Source organism: Fundulus heteroclitus, unplaced genomic scaffold, assembly GCF_011125445.2.
Source record: "Fundulus heteroclitus isolate FHET01 unplaced genomic scaffold, MU-UCD_Fhet_4.1 scaffold_488, whole genome shotgun sequence".
In the NCBI taxonomy this organism is placed as follows: domain Eukaryota; kingdom Metazoa; phylum Chordata; class Actinopteri; order Cyprinodontiformes; family Fundulidae; genus Fundulus; species Fundulus heteroclitus.
The window spans coordinates 59,977-82,500 of NW_023396910.1; the positions used below are offsets into that span (position 1 = coordinate 59,977).

The following is a 22,524-nucleotide window of genomic DNA, read 5'->3' on the forward strand; positions in this document are numbered from 1 at the left end:
AGGTGTCTTAAAAAACGACATGTTATTGATCATCACGGTGCAACTGACAATCTTTGGTGGCAATTAGCAGCTACTACTGCTCGAAAGGTTGCAAATAGTTGTTGCTATGTGTGCTTTCCTTATGGTTTCTCAAATGCTATGAATGTTAGTGTTGCAGGTTCTGTTATGACCCATTCAGTGTCATCACATATGCGGTCAGCACCCCTGTGTTTTGTCCTGTGTTTTGTTCTTCCCTGCACCGGATCCAGCTTCAATTCGGGGAACGCAGCTAACTGTGACAATACTGTGCCAGCTTCTTGTATGCTTACGGATAATAGACATTCATGTTCAGACGACCCATTGAAACCATGGCTAAAGGTATTTAATTTGACCAAATGGGGTTTAAGGGGTGGGGCTTTTTCTTCCCTCCAGGTGTATACTCCATCTCCTGATGGTTATCCGTGTCCTATTAATATGGTATGGGTTTGTGGTCATCGTTCCTACCTATATCTCCCACGTGATTGGTGTGGTTCCTGTTATTTGGCTTATCTCATTCCTTCTGTTATGATTGTGGCATCCATACCAGTGGGTGCCCAGAATCGCAGGAAGAGGGGAACCAGGATATCAATGGGACGCGAGATAGCCTCAGGAATTTTTCCCTGGTATGGTGCTGTTGGCAATGCTGAAGCCATTAAAAGATTAGCTGAAGGCTTTAAGATTAACTTCCTTACAGAACCGCATGGCTTTGGACATGCTACTGGTAACACAAGGGGGTGTCTTTAAAGTCATTGACTCAGAGTGCTGTACTTATATCCCAGACTCTTCATCAAACATAACCTCTGTCCAGTGACACCTGCACGATTTATTTAATACCATGGTTAAAGCTGATTCTCCCCCAGCTGAATATGACAGATGGGCGTGGCTTACAGGAAGTGGATGGCACGTGATCTTGGTTCGTATTTTTACTCCAGTTTTAGTGGTCATTGCCCTGCTGGTTGTTTTGTCAGGCTGCTTAATCAATTTAGTTAAACGACTGTTAACCTCCACAGTATCTGTTAGCTTCTTTGCGGGTCAACCGGAGAGACTGGTGTTTTCCCCGAGAACCATGCCCAAGAAGTTGAAATTTCTGATCTGAGTAATGATGATATTTCTGATCTGAGTGATTATGACGATGATGATTATGATAATAACGATTGTGATGTTAATGATACTACCTGTTAACACGGGTTACTATTCCTTTCTTGTTGACTATTTCTTGAAAAGCTTTTAAAAATGTCCTGGTGGGTTTGATGACAATGATTTGTTTGATTCAATCCCTTTTATCATGGGCTGTTTCACAGTCATAATGTCAGAAGGTTTTTCCCTCTTTTTTATAATTTTTTGTCTATTGTCAATTTTGATTTAGACATAGATTTAAGTTTTGATGTGTAATTTCGGTTTTGCTTAATTACTTTTTTGATATTGGAGTTTCAAATGTTTTGCCCAATATGATTCTTATTTGTTCTCACTGTTGAAAGAAAAGGGAATATTTTCTCACACTAAAAATCATTGATTTATGCAACCATTGATTTTTTTCCTTAGGAGGACCTGGGATCTGATTGGCTCTAAAGATCCTTCAATATTAGTGGGTAATGTTAACACTTAGATTCAATACAGGGTTTTCGGGCTCAGATTCGCCGAGAGAAGATCTCCCTTGGGGGGAGGGGGGGCTTACCAGTTTTTACTACCCCTGTGGGTAGAGTTTTCTTGGGTTCCCCTGCCTGCACTGAGCCGCTCATGCCTTTGCTACTGGTGTTGTAAGTTTGGGGTGGTGGAGGATTATCCATCGAAGTGGTGAGTGGAGACAGGAGTAGGAGGGTTTTCAGGGTGGGGTGAGAGTAGACGGATTTGACCTTAATTAGTATACAGGTTTAGCTTACCTAGTCTAATATACCAAAATAATGTGTGCATAGGGACCTAAAACAAGTCTTACTTAATTAGTTGAACCCCAAATTGTAGGCAAATGCTAAACCTTGATCTTGTGTGTTAAAACTCTATGAAGCATGTCTGTTGATCATCACTAAAGTTCCAGTACACATGATTTGTAACTGTCATGAGTCCTTGTTGTACTCACATATTCATGTTACGGGTCATCTTGTTTTCCTCTTTGTGGGTGATCACATAGATTATACATAACATATACTTGGTCTGGCGTTCTGTTAACTGTGACATCATCCAGAGAAGACGGCTCACCTGCTACTACCATCTAATGTAGAACAGATTACTAGATCAATGTGTGCTTCTGTGCTTTTTTGTTTCTCTTGTTGTGTCTCTGTTCTGTCTTCTGTAACCCCAGTCGGTCGAGGCAGATGACCGTTCATACTGAGCCCGGTTCTGCCGGAGGTTTTTTTTCCCGTTAATGGGTGGTTTTTCTTCCCACTGTCGCTTCATGCTTGCTCAGTATGAGGGATTGCAGCAAAGCCATGTACAATGCAGATGACTCTTCCTGTGGCTCTACGGTTCCCCAGGAGTGAATGCTGCTTGTCGGGACTTTGATGCAATCAACTGGTTTCCTTATATAGGAAATTTTTTACCAATCTGTATAATCTGACCCAATCTGTATAATATGATTGAACTTGACTTTGTAAAGTGCCTTGAGATGACATGTTTCATGATTTGGCGCTATATAAATAAAATTGAATTGAATTGAACATAATGTATGCGATCAAGGGGTCCATGCAATCTCTGCTCTGTTTCTCAATAAAGTGCTGGAGTTTCATCACTCCACCGTCTCCTTCTTCAATAACTCTGGGAAGTCAGTTATCTGTTCAGAATTCCCATAACACCTTACTGACACTACAGCTAAAACAAAGGAAAAACAAATATATAAGATAAGTAAAGCTAAAGCTTGAGGTCTTTGATCTGACCTTTCTGACACTACAGCTAAAACAGAAAGCAGCAGAGTAAGGGAAGAAAGCACAGTTGAGGCGGTGTGTGTGTGTGTGTGTGTGTGTGTGTGTGCCTGTGTGTTTTGGTGTAATCGTGTGTGTGTGTGTGTGTGTGTGTGTGTGTGTGTGTGTGTGTGTGTGTGTGTGTGTGTGTGTGTGTGTGAACTGTCCCAGATAGAACTTGCAGCCATAGTGATGGAATGTTAAGTCCAGTAAGTCTGTTAAAGGTCATAGATGGCAGAGCGTCTTGTTTACATAACATCCAGGAGAAATTAAGATTGCAGGGGAGCCAGTTTGGATAGCAGCATTTGTTTTGGGCAGGCAGACTCTTGTTTTTCTGTCTCCTTTAAAGTATCACTGGTACATCTCAATGGTGATTCCAAACAAAGCCAAATTTGTGGTCATTCTGCCAAGGTCCAGCTTTCTCCTAGATCGTTACCATTCTGCCAGCAAGTTCAGAAACTGCAGCTGGCCTGCAGTTCTGCTTACACAGCATTTTGACCCTGTTATCATGACTGCAATTTTGAACATCTTCGACTGACAAAATGGACAGATACATGATCCTCCTCCCACCGTGTGTCCAGCTTCACATGTCCCGTCGGGCACAAGGGCTCTCCTTTGCCCAGTCTTCTGATTGAGAAAATTTGATCAGTTGTGTTGAGAGTCCAGCTGACCAGATCCATAATTTATAGTTTGGAAGAAATGTAAAAAGAGGCTGCAAAAATGAGTGAATAACTGAATGTTTGTGGAATGTCTCCTAACATTCTGTCAGCATGATATACAAACACACAACTAACATAGATTCCATCTTAGATAAAGAGTCACCTTCGAAAATTGTTTATGAAATATCAGTGTAGTGCATCAATAATTGAAAGTAGTTATATGCCAACAGGCATTAGATAACAACTATGACAAACCTGCCACCTTCGTGACACCTTGTGGCAACCATCGGAAATAATATCAGTAAAACATGATTATTTGAAAATAATTATAGACTAACAGGAATCTATGACAAACCATTTGACCAAAAAACAACAACAGCAGTTAGCATGAATATGTGATCAAGATATCTTAATTATGAAATAAGGTGTCTAATAATTTTTTTTGGTCAATGCAATGTGCTTTGCATTGTCTAAAGCACTTTGCATTGTCTCTGTACTGAAATGTGCTATACAAATAAATGTGCCTTGCCTTCCATAATTCTGCACCTCTACTGACCAAAATTTATACACACACAACTAGGAAAACAATAACCTTACCTGTACTTTCCTAGATCTCCTAGGTCTAAGGTTGATTAACATTTAGGATTTGTTGACAGCGCTGTAGTTGTTCAATAACAAAGCCAAAGCTCAAACCTACAGCTTTGTTATTAAATGTACATGTAGTGTGTATATGATCTGAAACATTTTTATTTGTTGGAATGAGCTGTCTGTGATAAAATGTAGTGCCGCAGTTCTAGTTTATTTTTTTATTTTTATTTAACCAGGAAGTCCCTTGAGATTAAGATCTCTTTTTCGAGAGATGTAGTGCCACAGTTCTAGTTTAGTGAAGAGGAGGGCTGTGTTTATTATTTAGAGGCCAGTGCAGAGGAGAGCGCACAGTGGCGGAGACGGAGGGGGAGGAGTCCAGCTCTGTGACAGCAGCAGTCAGGAGAGACTCGGAGATTATCACCAGGGAGAAGTTGTCCTAGCTGCCTGCTGCAGTCTCACTGTTGTATGCCTCTCTGACATTCTCTTTGCAGCTGGGAATGTGATGGGTGTTGCCGCTGATCCCCTGAGAAGCTTCCTTCAGCCAGACTGATGATGGGGTGCTGCCACTCTCTACTGACCGCAGTGAACTTCATTGTCTCCTTACAGAGGAGGCTCAACGGGGAATAAAACAGCCACTGGTTGATCAGGAGATTAATACGGCCGCCTTACACTGCTGTTCTCTTACTCTCTGTTCCTGGCTGAAATGTGAGCAGGATAATTCTCTAACTCCAGGTCTCGGAGCAGCTACATGTTGCTGTTCGGCTTTAATCTTGTTGCTTTTCATTTGGAGTTATTTGGACTGACTAGTGCCATCGCTTACAGATTCAAACCATAACCTTTTCATGTCTGCTGTGAGTGTGACAGCCAGCCTGTGACATGGGAGGAGCAGGACTCTACAGGCTCTTCTATTACTTCATTCTCAACTCCCCTTTCATGATATGTGCATATGGTAAGTAACCTGAAATAAACAATAGGAACTATCCACACCAGGCACTACATCCCCTGCTGAATATTATAATTATACCTGCACAGTATGTTGTACAGACTCCCCTCAAAACTTTTAAGTTAAAGCAGGACAACAAACAGGACTGATTAAACTGTGTTTTTATTGTTACAGCTTGATTTGATCAAGTTAAGTCAGATTCAATTTGATAATAAAGTTTGAGAATGGTGATGTTCAGATGTTGCCCTTCAAGAGCAGTGTGGTGCTTTTATTTGGTTTAAGAAAGATAGTAAAGAGATCCGGTTTCATTTCTAACTCATTTATGAAGTTGCTATTTTTTCTTTATTATGTGTGGAACTGAAGCTGTGTTCATCGAAGTCCCTAAAGATGTGAGTGTCGGGGAAGGAGAGGACGTGGAGATGCCCTGCGCGTTCAAAGCTCTCAGCTCTGCACCCATGTCTTTGGAAATTCAGTGGTGGTACATCAAACTAAACAGCCCCAAAGAACCACCTCAAGAGCTGCAGATAGGTCCTCCAGCGAACAGGGCCAAGGTACTTAGAATTATTACCCCCGTCTTCTGATGAGACACGTCTTAGGAAATCTGTTCCCTAAATCCTGTGAACAGAAAATACATAAGTAGTGTGCTATGATAACAAACAGTTCAGAAATGTATGTCTTCATTCATAAATCCACAAAATAATCTCAACTAAAATCAGGTTTGCATTTAAACTTCTGAAAACATCTAAAAAAATGTGTATATTAGTTTTAGCTTAAATTTTCATTGGACGATTTCAAGATTGTTTAAAAAATATTTTCAACAATTTACCCCTAGGACAAAATGCAAAGAATCTCTTTCCATCAAGAAAGTTCAATAGTTGTTACAATACAACCACATTTTTTAGTGAACTTTAATCTATTGAGCAATTGGTCCAAAGCAACAAAATATCCAGATTATCTGCATCTCCTAACATCCATGTGAAATGTGTTCCACCATTGGTGCATCTGTTTGCAGTCAGACAAGTAAGAACCAAAGTGATTGCACCTTGACTGCAGGAAATGCTCTTGTATAAAAAATATTCACCTTATGCCAGACACATGAAGCTGCAGTGATGGGAAACTGTGGCGGATACAGAGTTAATTATTCTTACCTGCAGCATGACAACCCAACTGAAATGATTTGGATTTTATTTTATTTATTTTTGTAAAGTCACACTTGCAACATTTCCTCAGCGGTTTAAGCACACACAGGGTGTAAAAATGGGTTTAAAGGAGAAGATGGGGGAGTTCAGATGTTATAGTTTCCTATTCCAGCAAGTTGTCTTTGTTCATCTATTGCTTTTTCTGGTGGGCAAATGTAAATCTTGTTAAAATGTACTTAATATATATGTTTTAATTTTTTTAATCATAAATAATGTTTTTGTTTAATCCAACCTGTGCCTATCATTTCAGGACTGTTTAAGAGAAGCTACAAAAATAAGTGTAAGTGACCTCTTTTATAAACTGAGGAAGAGAGGTTAGAAAAATACATAAACACATAATACTTTCTAGCTGTGAATATGTTTATTAAATTATGTAAAGAAATAGGTTTTAGTAGTTGCATCAAGCACCTCATTTTAGTTAATGTTTTATTTACTAATTTATATTACTAATGACTTTTTTTGTTCAGATAGTCAAGACGCCAAGAGCATGCTTTACACAAACATGCTCTTGGCATCTTAGTGTTGATGATGTTACATTACACTCAAGGTTAAGTGCTGTCTATTAGGTAAAAAGACTGAGGTTTTACAAGAAAGAATGAGTCAGAGCGGCTAACACACTATCATGATTTGGTGCTGGATTTGTAGCCAGCACTTCCACCCCCAGTCATAAAGCATGAAGCCAGCCTCATTAAGCTGATGATTAATGCTATTGTCCAAACCTCTGCTAGCTTTGTAATACTTCCACCTCTCTCTCTCTTGGGTTTTCAGACTGTGCGTGTTCAAGGGAATGCCATCTCCCACCACCTCAGTCTTTCCAAAGTAAACAAAGAAGATGAGGGGGTGTACGAGTGTCGTGTGTCTGATCTTTGGGCCGAAGAGACTCAGGAATTTACAGTTCATGCAACATTGAGCATCACAGCAGGTGGTGGCATGGTGGCTGAGGAGGCTGTGTCACACATTCAGAACCGTTGGTCACTAAGGAATACCAACGTAGCTTTGGGATGGGGCTCAGCAGGCCGTGCCACCTCCAAGCCAAGCCAGCGACTGACAGGATCTGGGACAGGGCAGCAGAAACACTGGGTACCTCAGCCCGACCGCCTACCTTCCATGTCATCCACCACTACTATCTCAGTGGCAAAGTCATCAGCCTCACAACTGCAAGGGAGCACAGCACTCCTCTCTCACACGGCTGGTGAGTGAGCGCTGAAAGGTCAAGTGTGAAACAGTGCTGTAGTGAGTCCTAGGAATAGTTCCAAGAGAATCACTAAATATATGTATAACCGTAAACACACAAACACATCTCAGCAAACTATTTAGTTTTGCAGGTTTCTGTCTTATTGTCTATTGTAGAAAAAAAAAAACTTGACAAAGTGTGTCCTTGTTTCAACTTGACAAGAATTTTTTTGCATTGCAAATTCTGATACCGATGTATTGAGAACTCTTTTTCTCCAATACTGCTGTCTCTGCAATCCTAATGTGTTTATGTATAAATCAGCCTAGTTTTCACTCCTTGTGACCTCCATGTTCCTCCCTTTCTTCTTAATAACATCACATAAATGGAAGTGTGGATATGACAGATTTTCATAAAATGTTTGTCTCGTCTTCACATCAAAACATCTTTTTTCTTAAGTTTGGCAGACGGGAAAGATTAGTGTTGCATATGTATGAGTCAGTATGTGAATCTTTCAGAACTAATACCACCTCTTAAACTCATTAGAACTCATTCACAAACTCCAAACTATTTATTTTAACACAAAAGCATACATTTGCTCACTTCCATATACATGGCTTACACCTACTTATATCCGCCTGAGTCAGCAGCTGAGCAGATGGTGTTTGTGTGTGTGTGTGTCTGTGTGTGTGTGTTGGGGGGGGGGGGGCTCTACTATCTCATTGCTTTCCCCTGACCCAGTTGGAGTGAGCTCATAAATATTAAAACTCTAAGCAGGCATGTGGACACTAGTAGGTTGCTGAGGCAAGGAGCCACTAGTCTATAAGAGAGAACACACTTATAAAAGGAAATAGCATATGTTGTCATGATGGGTACGACTTTGGTTCACTCGAGTGTTTTGCATTCATCTATGTTAGAATCTCTTGCTAGATGACCAAGGCCAGTGAGAGGGGCTGCACTGTGTGTTGAAGCCTTTTAGAAGATTTTGGGTTTTCTTGATCAGTCAACTTTTCGTCATTGGAACCAGGTGATGCTTGCAAGCACACATGCTGTTGTTCATCAAGGAATGTTTAGTCTTTTACTACATAAACAATTTTTTTTACACACACACACACACACACACACACACACACACACACGCACACACACACACACACACACACACACACACACACACACACACACACACACACACACACACCAGGATACAGAGGAGAATGGGAGACTCAGCATCATTACCAAAGAGATGCCATGCATGTTAGGGAACAATCCTCCAAAATGCCTGCTGAATAGTTACCAGTTATAAACGTGATTTGATCATGTAGCGCACCCTTGCCTACATTACTGGCAAAACATCCAAAAACTTGTGAATCAACTAAATATTGGGCGCCCTGAGTTCCTATTAGTAAAGGGTGATAAAACTGCAGTCGTTATTATGGGATTGGTTATGAGTACCCTTGTAAATATTCTGTAGATATGTATATCTTTTTAACCTAGTAAGGATATCACAATGAAATAATGAATTGCAAGATGAAATGTCTTTTTACTAAAAATAAGGGTTAAATAAAATTACAGAATTTAAATAAATGCAGAATACACTTTGCTGTGTTACTCAATAAATCAAAATACTCAAAGGAGTGGATCAAAGCTCAAAATACACCTCACAAGGCTTTTAAAGCGATATACAATTGAAATGAATGCACCTCAACACAAATACCCTTTAAACTGAAAAACCAGTATAACCAATGTTCAACCCCTTAGCGACCATCAATCCTTTCAATGGCATGAACAAACATTCAGTTCAAATACAAAATCAAAGTAACCATTAAATGTCATCAGCTATGCTGGCTTTCAATGTAACTAAACCCAGAAAATTACCCCGTTGCAGGCCTGAACGTCGCTTGGATGCGTTGTGGCCTGGAAACGGAACACTGGCCGCTTCACTCAATGAGCAAATAAAAAAAAGAAACTGAGTTTGGTACCTGAACGTAGCACAGAAGAGTAGAGCAGAAGCGAAGAGTAACGCTCACGTGCTCACTGCGCGATCACGTAACTAGAGCGTGGACCCGTCACGGCTTGTTCCTCAGCACGCGCCTCCTGCTTGGACTCCCGCAGCATCAAATTGTCTGATCCCCACCTTATAGTTGAACTTGACCGCCTTATCCAAGCGAACCTCAACTCCTCCGATGTTCAGGAGGAGGAGTTGTTTTTCCTGGGTCTTCCTCAGGAGACCCAGGAAAACTTCTGGTCAGAGTTGGACTCCGCCAAGGTTGCCCTTTGTCACCGATTCTGTTCATAACATTAACTTTAACAGAATTTCTAGGCGCAGCCAAGGTGTTGAGGGAATCTGTTTTGGTGGCCTTAGGATTGTGTCTCTGCTATTCGCGGATGACGTGGTCCTATTGGCTTCATCAGGGCGTGATTTACAGCTCTCACTGGAGCGGTTCGCAGCCGAGTGCGAAGCGGCCGGGATGAGAATCAGTGCCTCCAAATCTGAGACCATGGTCTTGAGCTGGAAAATGGTAGAGTGCCTTCTCCAGGTTGGGGAGGATGTGCTACCCCTAGTGGAGGAGTATGATACCGGGAGGACAGATCGCTAACCTGAAACCCTCAAATCAAGCTCCCAAAACAAAACGGGATAAGTGTCTGACATTTTCCTCCGTCCCAAATAGAGCTTGAGTGTCCATCATAACTTTTAAACTAAATCGTAAACTCTGTGTCATGATCTTGGCACTAGTGCTGGTCTGATTCACCATCTGACAGACCTGTGCAGCTCCGCCCCATTCTCATCAGCCTTCACCTGATCCAATTGCACCTCTGCCCATATAACTAGCTCTCAGACCAGTCACTCGTTTCAGATTATTATGAGCCACCGGTGAGTCTAATCCAACGTTCTGTATCCCGTCTACCTGCCTGCCTGTTGCCTGACCTGTTCTGCATCCTGATTCTCTGAGCCTGCCTTACCCCTGTTGGATCTGATTGCCTGCTTGTTACCTGACCTGTGTATGTGCCCTGACTTTGCCCCTGGACTCTGCTTTGGATTTTCTCTGGATCTTGGATCACCTGGCTCTGACCTGGAACCCGCCCTCAGACTTCAGACTCTGGTTAACCCCCTTGATCTTTCTACCTGACTCTGCCATCACGTTTATGACCTTCTGTCTGCCCTTTGACCACCGAGCTCCTGCCAGTCCCAGGAGAAACAACCTGAGAGCTTCCTCGACCGGACTCTGGATCACCACCATCATTTCCCACCTACTGGAGCCTTCACTCACCTTCCCTGCCTGTTCCTGGATTGTGAGAAGGTTAGTGACCATAAAATCAGTGACTGTTTCACCCCGCAAAATCTCTCTCTGGTCACTAACCTGTTGTCTCCGCTTCCAGTGGTTCCTGTCCCTGACGCTGGTGATTCACCGGCAACCTGCAGCAGTTTACTCCTCAATAAACTGTCTGGTTGAATTCCAGGTCCTCTGGTTCTGGTCATTACACTGTGCCGGTGATGGTTTCATGCTTATGGCCAGAACGTACTGTAATGGATAATGCTGGTGAACCCGATATTCAGCCAAATACAAAGTTATGTTTTAAAAAAGTTTATTGAAGGGGATGAGTAATTGCAGGTGAGGCAGGCAAGCAGAACCAGATTGAATCCGTATAATCCGATCCAGTCTGTATAATCTGATTGAATTTAATTTTGGAAAGTGCCTTGAGATGACATGTATCATGAATTGGCGCTATATAAATAAAATTGAAATTGAAAATTGATCAATGGTTGCTAGCAGTGACAGGCCAAATCAGTGATGAAGGCAGGGACAGACCAGAACAGCCGATGTGGAACAAGGAACCACCAGAATGGGCAGAGTGAGTGGCTGAAACTCACGGGAAAACAGGCAGACTTGTGTAGAACTCAGACACAGGGAACTTTCATAAGAAGATTCCAGCTGGCTGAGCACATAGGAACTGGTAGAGGCAGAACACATAACATAAGACGAGACGTTCTGCCAGGATGTGTTAGCTGAGCCAGGTATATATAGTCAGGGGAACAGGTGAGCGGAGTTGGCAGTAATTACTGGCAGCAGGTGGAGCTGATCTGGACTAATTGACTGGTGACTGAGGAGTGGACACAATCTAAAACAATGTGTGGTGGGAGAACAGCGAATAGGTCATGCCAGTGTCCTCTCCACCCGTTTCCTCCATCCATCCTCTCCAAATCCTTTTTTGTTTGTCTTTTGTATGAAGTATGAAAGTTTTACTCAATGTTGCTGTGAGTAGCAGCTACCGTGAATGTGGAAGTCAGGTAGAGTCCCATTGCTCCAACTTTCCAAGTCTTAATTCCAACTTTAGAGGTTGCAGTTGGAATTTCCAAGATGGTTTGTTTGACTTCAGAGTACAAAGGGAACACAATATGGGGCTTTTCAAAAAGCACGTCATAGTCGACCCGAGACTCGAGCTTCCTGGATGTTCGGACAAGCAGAGTACAAACTAGAATGGCAACGACTGCAATACCAATTTTGGAACATAACGACGTGTCTGGAGTTTCATTTCTACATACTTCAATTGAGAAACACAGCATAGAACAGCATAAATGTTAGTTGAAATGTAGAGCCCTCAAAATGAGCAGAAAGAAAGCAGTATTAGTAGAAAGGTACGAGAGACTGTCGTCTGCTCTCGCACAATAGATCAAACACAAGGAAGAAACCCGCTGAATCTGCGCAGAATTTCAGCTTATTGCAAAAAATAGCCTGAAACAAGGGTCAGGGGTTGCTGGATAGCTACCCCCCCCTTACCCGGGACTAGCAACTGCATGCTGCCTCATAGGACTTCAGAGTCTGTCAAGGTGTTACTTTATTGTATCTGTAATACTATATCCGTTGGTTGTCCTGTTCTTTTTACATCTCTCTTTGCAGGTGACGAAGCAGACTGAAGATATTTTATAATTCTCTCCCTTTTATCTCCTCTCCCTTTTATCTCCTGTTTCTTTCACCTTTTCTTTCTTGTTTTTCTTTTCCTCTTCTACTTTCTCATTGTAGTGTCCATATAATATCAAATACTCCCTGCATGAATTATAATAAAACTATTTACATGCATAAATCAAGCGGAGCACTATGGCAAAAGCCGTACTGCTCCACTTGTAAAAGTAAAATCTGATGAGCTCTTTTTGGCATTAAGACAACAATTCTTATTGCCACATTGCCAGACAGGACACTGTTAAAAAAGAGTCTGTCTTGTGCTGCAACACTACTCTAACTAGTAAAGTGCAGATGGAAACTTTTGTTTCCATCCATTAGCTTACAGTAGCTACACGGACATAATACACAACATAAAATCATGTAATGGATTCAAACAATTTGTAACATTTAGTAGAGGTATGCCGCATTCAATCACCAACACTTAGAATATTTAAAACATGAGCATATAACGTAACTTACTGTATTTATTGGGCGCAATGTTGGCAGCGGTGAGGATGAGAGTCGAGGAGATATGGTCAGTACAACCTCACGAACCAGCACCAAGCGTCTGCCCCTAAATCCCAACTGTATCTCCTGATAGTTAGTAAAACTATCTGGAGTAAAGTGGGCACTGCAAAGGCGAGTGTTGCTGGTGATATGAATGTCTCCATTGTGGCTTCTCTTTACAAAAATCGATCCAGAGTTTGTTCAGGCGGTCATCTCTTGAAAACTTAAATAAAGTCACCAAGCTGCTACCCTGAACATTGTGGCATCCAAGGAAAGATGTATGAACGAGGTGTAAGAGGCAGAATTGGTTAGTTAGCTAGCAAAAAACTACCATTGACACTAACTGACTCACAATTGTGCGGGAGCCTGCCACACATTTGGTATTTATACCACTGGAACAGCAGGGGTGGGGTTATGGTTAGACACGGCCACAAAATTCTTAAACTCAAAAGTCTTGAAATACAAACTGAATTATAACTCCACAATTTAATTTTATGTGGTTAAGAGACTATTTACACATTTAGAACAATACATTTATGACATTTATGTGTTTAGATGAAAATGGCAGAATTCCCTTTTAAAACAGCTTTTTTCTAAAGTTGCAAAGTCATTCATCCCACTGTAATGACTCACAACCCATCTTACCTTCACACACACACACACACACCCACACACACACACACACACACACACACACACACCTCCGCATACACACACAAACAAGATCATCTATCTGGTTAGAGAGACAAGCAACTTGCTCCATTAAAACAAGATCAAAAGAAACCCAACAAGTGAACCACCACACTGTAATGTAGCGGCCGATTCTAATCATTACAAATGCATGTATTTAGCTTGGTATTTATACATGCATGTTATGCTTCTGTCTGTAACTGGCTGTGATTTGTTCTCTGTGCTCAGCTCCATTAATGGGCAGATTGGCTCCACCTGCGCTGAGCTCATTATTCTGCATCTGTGACACCTAGCCTGCCTATTTATACCTGCTTCTCACTGCCAGTCTCTGACAGTTTGTTGAAAGCCTTGGTGTGAGTGGATCATCAAGCATTCCTTGATTGCCTTGCCTGTTGTGAACTCGCTTCATGTTTTTTGATAACCCAGCCTTGCTCTGCACCTGTTGGACTCTCTATTGGCATCTGAAATTTGAATATTGATCCCCTATTTTGCCTCTTGACCAAGCCTTTGCCTAGCCCTTTTGGAAACCTCTCCCTTACAGTTCTGATGTCTGCCTGAATTCTGGATTTCCCTCTGCTAAGTTCCAAGTCAGCTCAGTCAACATTATGCATCTGTGCAGCTTGCTGCAACACCCTCAAGCCCCTCAGATTCACGTTTCCTGGATGTTGGATGGGTTGATATTGGCCCGGGTAAAAAGCTGTTGTTGCAGGGGATGATAACCAGAAAAAAGGAGTTCTGTCGGAAAAATGCCAAGCCCAAAAAAGAAACTGCATATTCAAAAACAAATCCAAATAATTGCAACCGCCAACTCACAAAAGTTGCAAGAAACTTTGAGAAAAGCAAGCCCAAAGTCGCTTATAATAAGTAGACTGTGCAACACTGAAGCTCACATAAATACCCCTCAGCGACTCTTTGATATTTTCATTCTGCAGAGAAAAATACAAATAAACATAGCCTAAGTGCACAGACGTTCCAGTTGCTAATACTGGGTCTGGAATTTTAAGTTTTGGCTTTTCCTTACCACTGACATAATGTAGAGAGAACATAAGTGTCTTTGGTCAGATTCCATAGTAACGTCCTCTCACTTACAATCTCATATCCAACACTGACATTTCTTAGCAATCCTTCGGGGTTTAGTTAAATAAACTAAGAAAACAAACTCCCTTCACATGGTCACGATCATCATATTGTGGTTTACATCGGTAGATACCGATGCAGCAGTGTTTTGTTGTTACCATAGTATATTTGTTGAGGCAATATTCAGGACAGATCTGTTTACTATTTGCCTCATAAAAAGAATGGATTCAAGCTTTACCACTCAACATTTCTCCAAATCTAATTTGGCCATGGTGCATGCACACTGGGATGTTCTAAATTTAGCCCAACGGAGACAGACTTTGCATTACCATTTCGTTGTATTCAGTACAAACCCGACATCCTGGCTCATGGCGATGTAAAAGATTCTGTCTGTCTTTCACTACTCTGAACACATCTTTTAAAGGAATGACTGCCCCCCTGCTTAGTTCAGGAGGGGGTTTGTGGACAGACACAGCGGCTAATTTATTACTGAAACGGTCTTTATCAGGGGTTCAGCAAATGACCTCTCCCAACCATAAACCCAAGCTGCATGTTTATTTTGCCCACAAAAAGGAGACACAGTCAAAAGCCATGCATTCCTCATTTCTTCCATAAAAAATACCTGATTAATATAACAACTAAGATATGTATTTTCCTCAACAACATATAGTGCAGAACAATTTAAGGTTACCTTCCCATATTACATGTCTATAACCTGCCCTTTTATTGAACTAATTAAATAACCTTACATATAATTTTATTTACACAATTGTTTCTTTCTACAGTGGGACAACAAAGAAACTTCTTGTCATGAAGCTAAATGCGGAAATTCAGACTGAAGAAACTCATTGCTTACCTCCATCAATCAAGGACTCATTCGCCTCCGACGCAAACCAATCAGTTTTGAACTGCTCCTCCTCAAAGCCAATCGGTGTCCTGGATTCATCTTAAAAGAGCTTCAAATCCAGCTCAACTTCTACCCAGCAAGCAAGCAGTCACTGTGCGATGTCTGATCTGGACTCTGATGACTGGATTCAACCCACCTCCATCCCCTTCTCCACCATCATAGCAGCTCCATCTGGCTTTCCTATGTGCTCCTACAACCTTGTTCCTATTAGAGTGTAATTCCTCCTGGACTCTACAGAATTCGCTGTCATATCTCAATCGGTCCGGCAGAAGACCGCCATGTTGAGCCTGGTTCTGCCAGAGGTTTCTTCCCAAAGGGGAGTTTTTCCTCTCCACAGTCGCTTCAGGCTTGCTCATCATGGACAATCATGCAAACCTGTGTTTATCAAATTGGACATCTAGCTCAAACAGATCATCATATGGACTGAACAAACTTCTTCTATCTCCACTCCACCACCAGTTTCAGGCCTAGGGGAACATTCCTATTCTCATACACCTGCTTATGCATATTGAAGTATAATTCAGTGTGAATGTTTCCTGCTGAGGTCTGAGCGCCAAAGTCTTAAAATATTGTATCAATAAATTCTTCTAATTGTCTCTTCTTTCCGTGTGAGTTTTTCAGATTGAATTATCCTATGACCTAATTTTGAGGGCTTGTGTGTGTGTGTGTGTGTGTGTGTGTGTGTGTGTGTGTGTGTGTGTGTGTGTGTGTGTGTGTGTGTGTGTGTGTGTTCAGGCACAGACACATAAAAAGACACAGGGGCACGGGCATGTAAGTCTTTCTGGGCATGTATAAACATGTACATTTGCTGCCTGCATTCCAAATATGTGGTTTTCATAAATGTTTGTCTTGTGACACCATGAAATATGGAATTTGATGATGTCTATGTAGCATTTATGATGCTGAAATCATGTTACAATGAAGCAATAAATATTTACAGTAAGGGCTATTTACCAGAAGACCTAAAGATTCGACTCAGGGAGGATCAGGGTTGTATTTAACACACCGAAGACAGTAAGATTTTTGCAAAAAGTGATTTACAGTATAGTTAGGAAAACTTTTTACAATATATATACAGACAGACTTTATCAAACAGATCCTGGACATGCAGTAATAGTCCAACTTGTAGAACTGATAACCAGTCCAAGAGTCCAAAGAACTGAGCCAGTCTTTGGAAAATTCAAATGTTGACTGGAGTCCTTTGGTGTTGTGGGGACAGGCAAAAATGACTCATATCAAATAAATGGAAATCTAGCTGTTTAGCATCCAGGTTCCTTGGCCCAAAGGGCTAGTAAATAAATGGTAAATGGACTAAACTTATATAGCGCTTTTTCCAGTCATACTGACCGCTCAAAGAGCTGTACACTATAGCCACATTCACCCAATCACACTCACTAACGCGCAAACATTTATACACCAATACGCAGCTCGGTAGGCAACTTGTAGTTATGTGCTTTGCCCGGGTGAACATCGACATGTGACAAGGGGAAGCTGGAATCGAACCCACAACCTTCTGATTGAAAGACGATCCCAACCCATCAAGTCACAGTCTCCCCTAGTGGGTAGCTCGTCATCAAATGGGGACCTGGCCTACATAGAAAGGTGCAACACTAAGTTAATTTCATCTTAAGAGTCATTATTAATCTCATAAACACTTCCTTTTTAAAGTAATTGGAATTAATAGGAAAAAATATACATATACATGATTCAAATAGAGTACTCTTCTGAATTAATATCCAATTCTAATGCATTAAATAGTGCACCATCAGACAATATACAAACATCTTTCATCAAATAATGCTGAACAATATCACCTCAATGGTACCAGGTCAACAACAAAATATAGTCTTAGCCTTAGTATAACATTGTAATGTTAGCATTAGCATGCTCCAAACAATAAGACAAACACTCGGCAGTTTATTTCTTCCAATTTATAAGCCCAAGAAAACCCATTCTTTGTAGATTTGAGGTATCTAGAAGCTGCAAGGCATACCAGTGAGCATAGCATAATCAAAGGATGACAAATAACAGATTAAAACAGATTGAAAGCCCATCTGGAGCAGCCAGCGCTGAACTTCCCTGTTCACCACATGCTCCAAGACCAAGCAATGGGCAACGCCCTACTTTTAAAAATTAAAATCCACCAAAATCTCAAGTGTAAAATGTCACGGAATTTCACACTTAATCCAAAAATGGATGGGATGGAAAATTGAAAGGGAGACATAACCTTAATTATTAAAATTCCTTCCTCCCCCCTCACAGTCACACCAATGCAGGTGAGAGGGCAGCTGATGAGGCTTAAACAGAGGAAAGCCTCAGGACCAGACGGCATCCCCCCCAGGCTGCTGAGGACCTGTGCAGATGACCTCTGTGAGTTCCTCAGCTTCATCTACAACCTGAGCCTCAGCCTGGGGTTGGTGCCCACCCTGTGGAAGACCTCCTGTGTGGTACCGGTTCCCAAAACACCGCACACCAGGGAACCGGCCCACTTCAGACCAGTCACTCTGACCTCCCACCTGATGAAGACCATGGAGCGCCACATCCTTGCACACCTAAACACCGTGGTCAGCCCCACTCTGGACCCGCTGCAGTTTCCCTACCGGCCCAACATCGGAGTAGAGGACGCCATCATCTACCTGCTCACCCACCTGGAGCGCTGTGAGAGTCATGTTCTTTGACTTCTCCAGTGCTTTTAACACCATCAGACCTCGGCTGGAGGCCGCTGGGGTGGACAAAACATCTTGCTGACTGGACCATCGACTACCTCACTGACCGCCTTCAGCACGTGCGGCTGCGAGGCTGTCAGTCAGTGGTGGCCCTCTGCAGCACCGGGGCCCCCCAGGGCACCATTCTGTCTCCGTTCCTTTTCACCCTCTACACCTTGGACTTCACCTACAACACAGACAGCTGCCATCTTCAAAGGTTCTCTGATGACTCGGCCATTGTGGGCTGTGTGTATGAGGGGAACGAGCTGGAGTTGGTCATCATTAACTTTGTGGACTGGTGTGAGAAGAACCACCTATGTCTAAACACCAGTAAGACCAAGGAGATGGTGATCGACTTCAGGAGGAGACCCCCACCTCACTCACCTGTGAACATCCAGGGGCAGGACATAGAAACTGTGGAGAGTTTCAAATACCTGGGTGTTCACGTCAACAATAAACTGGACTGGACTCATACCACCGATGCTCTATACAAGAAGGGCCAGAGCTGCCTCCACCTCCTGAGGAGGCTGAGGTCCTTTGGAGTGAGCAGGCCCCTGCTCAAGACTTTTTATGACTCTGTGGTGGCCTCAGCCCTCCTCTATGCCGTCGTCTGCTGGGCCCAGGCAGCGCAGAGAGGGACAGAAAGAGGCTGAATAAGCTGGTGAGGAAGGCCACTTCTGTCCTGGGCTGCACTCTGGACTCTGTGAAGGAAGTGGTGGAGAGGAGGGTGTTGTCCAAGCTCACAACCATCATGGACAACACCTTCCACCCCCTGCACCAGACTGTAGAGGAGCTGAGCAGCTCCTTTAGTGACAGACTTAGACATCCTGTCTGTAAAAAGGAGCGTTACCGCAGGTTATTCATCCCTGCTGCTATCAGATTATACAATGCCGCACTATAACTGTAACCATAACTGTAACTATAACTGTAATAACCAACGTGCAATAACTAATGTGCAATTTTACTTAATACACTGTACAATAATCCTGAAAGAAGTGACTTCTGCTGCTATTACCACCTGAATATATGTCAATACATATGTTTAGAAGTTACTGTAAATGTACATAAGACATCCTCTGCCTTATTTCTATTTTGTATTTTTATTCTTATTTTTCTTATCTACTTTTTTTTTATCCACTGTATGAACGAGGACACACTGTATATAACTGATGCACCTTGTCCTACTTTTGACACCTTCTTCTGATTATTGATTACTTAGCCGATGTGACATGTGAATTTCTTCAATGTGAGATCAATAAATCCTATCTTCTCTTATCTTAAAAACCTGGGTTACATTGATAATTCTGATATGTTGTGTTTACCCTGTTTTCACCATACTCTTTATATTTGACTGTAATTTTTAAAAAATCTATTCAGTGGATACATTTGATGATTTTGATGGTGTTTGCTCTGCATCCCTTATATTTGTGCTATTCTTAATGCTTATCAATGCACACAGTTCCTCTTTAGCAAACTAAACAATATCCATCCATCCATCCATTTTCCAAACCGCTTATTCCCTCATGGGGTCGCGGGGGTTGCTGGTGCCTATTTCCAGCGTTCACTGGGCGAGAGGCGGGGTACACCCTGGACAGGTCGCCAGTCTGTCGCAGGATAACACAGAGAGACAAACAACCATTCTCACACACACTCACAACTAAGGACAATTTGGAGAAGCCAATTAACCTAACAGTCATGTTTTTGGACTGTGGGAGGAAGCCGGAGTACCCGGAGAGAACCCACGCATGCACAGAGAGAACATGCAAACTCCATGCAGAAAGACCCAGGGGTGTACTCGAACCCAGGACCTTCTTGCTGCAAGGCAACAGCGCTACCCACTGCGCCACTGTGCAGCCCAAACTAAACAATATAATTTTTTCAATTAATTGCATCATCATTGCAATCATTCTTCATAGAAAGCTAAATCTGTGCAAATTGAGGAGGCAGTGGTAATTGTTTCTGACATTTCTGTTAGTCCCAAAACTGTAGGCTATGATTATAGGAATGAAAGCAGATTTTTGTTTAGCTCCAAGCATTTATGTACCGCATCAATGATGTTCCAGAGCAACACTAACAGATGCTGGTTACATAAATTACCAGTGGAATTTTAGCTTCATTGTTTAATATTGTGTTTTATTGTTGTTGTTTTTGGTACAGAGCACACTGTATAAGTATACACAGGATGACCTCTTTCCTAAGCCACAGAATCCTTGATGCTTATTTCAAAAGTCTAGTTTTATGCCATTTTATTGGCAATGAAAGAATGTATTTGTCAGGTATCAATCTGATGAATATTAACTTCTGTGTTTAAAGGTTGTTTATCATACAACTGCATGTTGATTCAAATGGAGAATATGTGCAATTATTTATAGCTGGTTATGTTCCAGATTACAAAGAACACCAATAGCCCCAAGTTTGTACACAAATAGACGACACCAACTAAAACAAAAGGAGGTAGAAAATTGATCAAACCTATCATATCACAGGCTATTTGCACATATTACAGTTTAAAAAACACAGTCAGTGACATTTATTGTTACTTTGGTTAATCATTGGTTTAAGAGAGAATATTAACACTCACTGGTGTTCTCTCATCTTTCCTCTGTCTTTGTTTCAAAATCTTTTTTTTCAGTTAAGTTTATTAATGAAAAGCAAGGATTAAGCTCTATTTCATCCACAAGTGATGCTGTGCATTTCAAATAGGCTTAAAACGTGTTAATTTTTGTCTCAGAATGCACTAACAGATAATGTGATAAAACAGGTAAATCTGCTATGTGTGTGTGTGTGTGTATGTATATATATATATATATATATATATATATATATATATATATATATATATATATATATATGTATATATATGTATATATATATGTATATATATATATATATATATATATATATATATATGTATATATATATGTATATATATATATATATATGTATATATTAGGGCTGGGCAACGATTAAAATATTTAATCGCGATTAATCGCATAATTTGCCTGATTAATCATGATTCATCGCATTGTATTTACAAACTCCAAGAATGAATTCAAAAGTAGTGTAAAGAGCACTTTTATTTTAATGTTCTGCTGCCATATGAACAAAAGTGTTGTAACATTTGTAGTACTTATCAGTAACACATATTTAGTGTAAAGCTCAACTTAAACATGTAAAACAAAAAATAGCAATAATAATAAATTAAAGCTTATTGCCACTGACAGGGAATTCTCTTTATGGGGAAAAAATATACCAAAAACAGGCAATTTCTGAGGTAACAGCAGGGAGCAGCATTACCATTTTATGTTCAATACCAAACTTGGCAGTGGTTACAACTAACTTGTTTCTGTCATATTCGATGCTGGAAGAACTTTAAACTGAAATGCTTGCTAACTCGATATGCTTGCGTTGCTTGCGTTTATTTGACGTTGACACGCGTTTTTTTGTTGTTGCTTTCTCGCGTGCATATCCACCTTATTTTTGACGGAAACATGGAGGCAGCGAGTTGACGTTTGTTTGGGCGAGACTTCCGCCCGCTCACTTCCTGTCAGTGTTTAGCTATCTGAGAAGCGGCTCATGCGGCTACTTCGTCTCAAATTACTCGTCATTATGACTTCGAGGAAGACCGGGATCATTTGTGTGGTTAGAGGTTGTCATAGTAATGGGTGTAAAAGAAAGGTTTACGTGGAGCAGGAGTGTTTTAATCATCGACCGTGTACAAAAGCTGTGGATACGAGGCGCCCTACTTCATTCACCCTCAGCCGAAGAATGAGGAATCCCTTCGCCTGTGGTTAAAAGCTTAAAATCTGAAGAAACCACCAAAGCGACCATATGTTTTTTTCATTTTGTGGACAAAAGACCAACATAAGACCACATGATGCCAGAAAAGTGTCTGGGCTGCGAAGTTCCATAAAAAAACAAAACCAGGAGACGTCAAGAGGAGAGGAGACTGTTAAGCTAATGTTTTGATATCCTCTCATAACATCAGTTAAATCCCAAACATTACAAAATTAACTGACCAGCAATCTAATCACAACGAGCCAACGGCCAGTATGTTTCTGAATCAGATAATTCATCAGCCTACCTTCCATAAGTCGCCGCTGCATGACTGAAGGCTTCCCCTGGAGCCGCAGCATCAGAGCCCTCTGAGGTCTCGTAGAGCCGATTGATGCAGTCAGAATCCAGCAGCGTGAACGTCGGACTAGTTTTAGCTTGAACGGACATCA

General features: G+C 41.5%; 1 protein-coding gene across 1 annotated transcript; it reads left to right on the forward strand.

The window, feature by feature from the left end:
* Positions 1 to 4,518: 4,518 nt before the first annotated feature.
* On the forward strand, positions 4,519 to 17,999 carry vstm2b (V-set and transmembrane domain containing 2B; the record flags this gene model as incomplete). Its single annotated transcript, XM_036132242.1, has 5 exons — positions 4,519 to 5,105; positions 5,463 to 5,650; positions 6,549 to 6,578; positions 7,067 to 7,490; positions 17,856 to 17,999. Coding segments are annotated over exons 1-5 (859 nt in total), but the record flags the coding sequence as incomplete, so codon positions are not given.
* Positions 18,000 to 22,524: the final 4,525 nt, after the last annotated feature.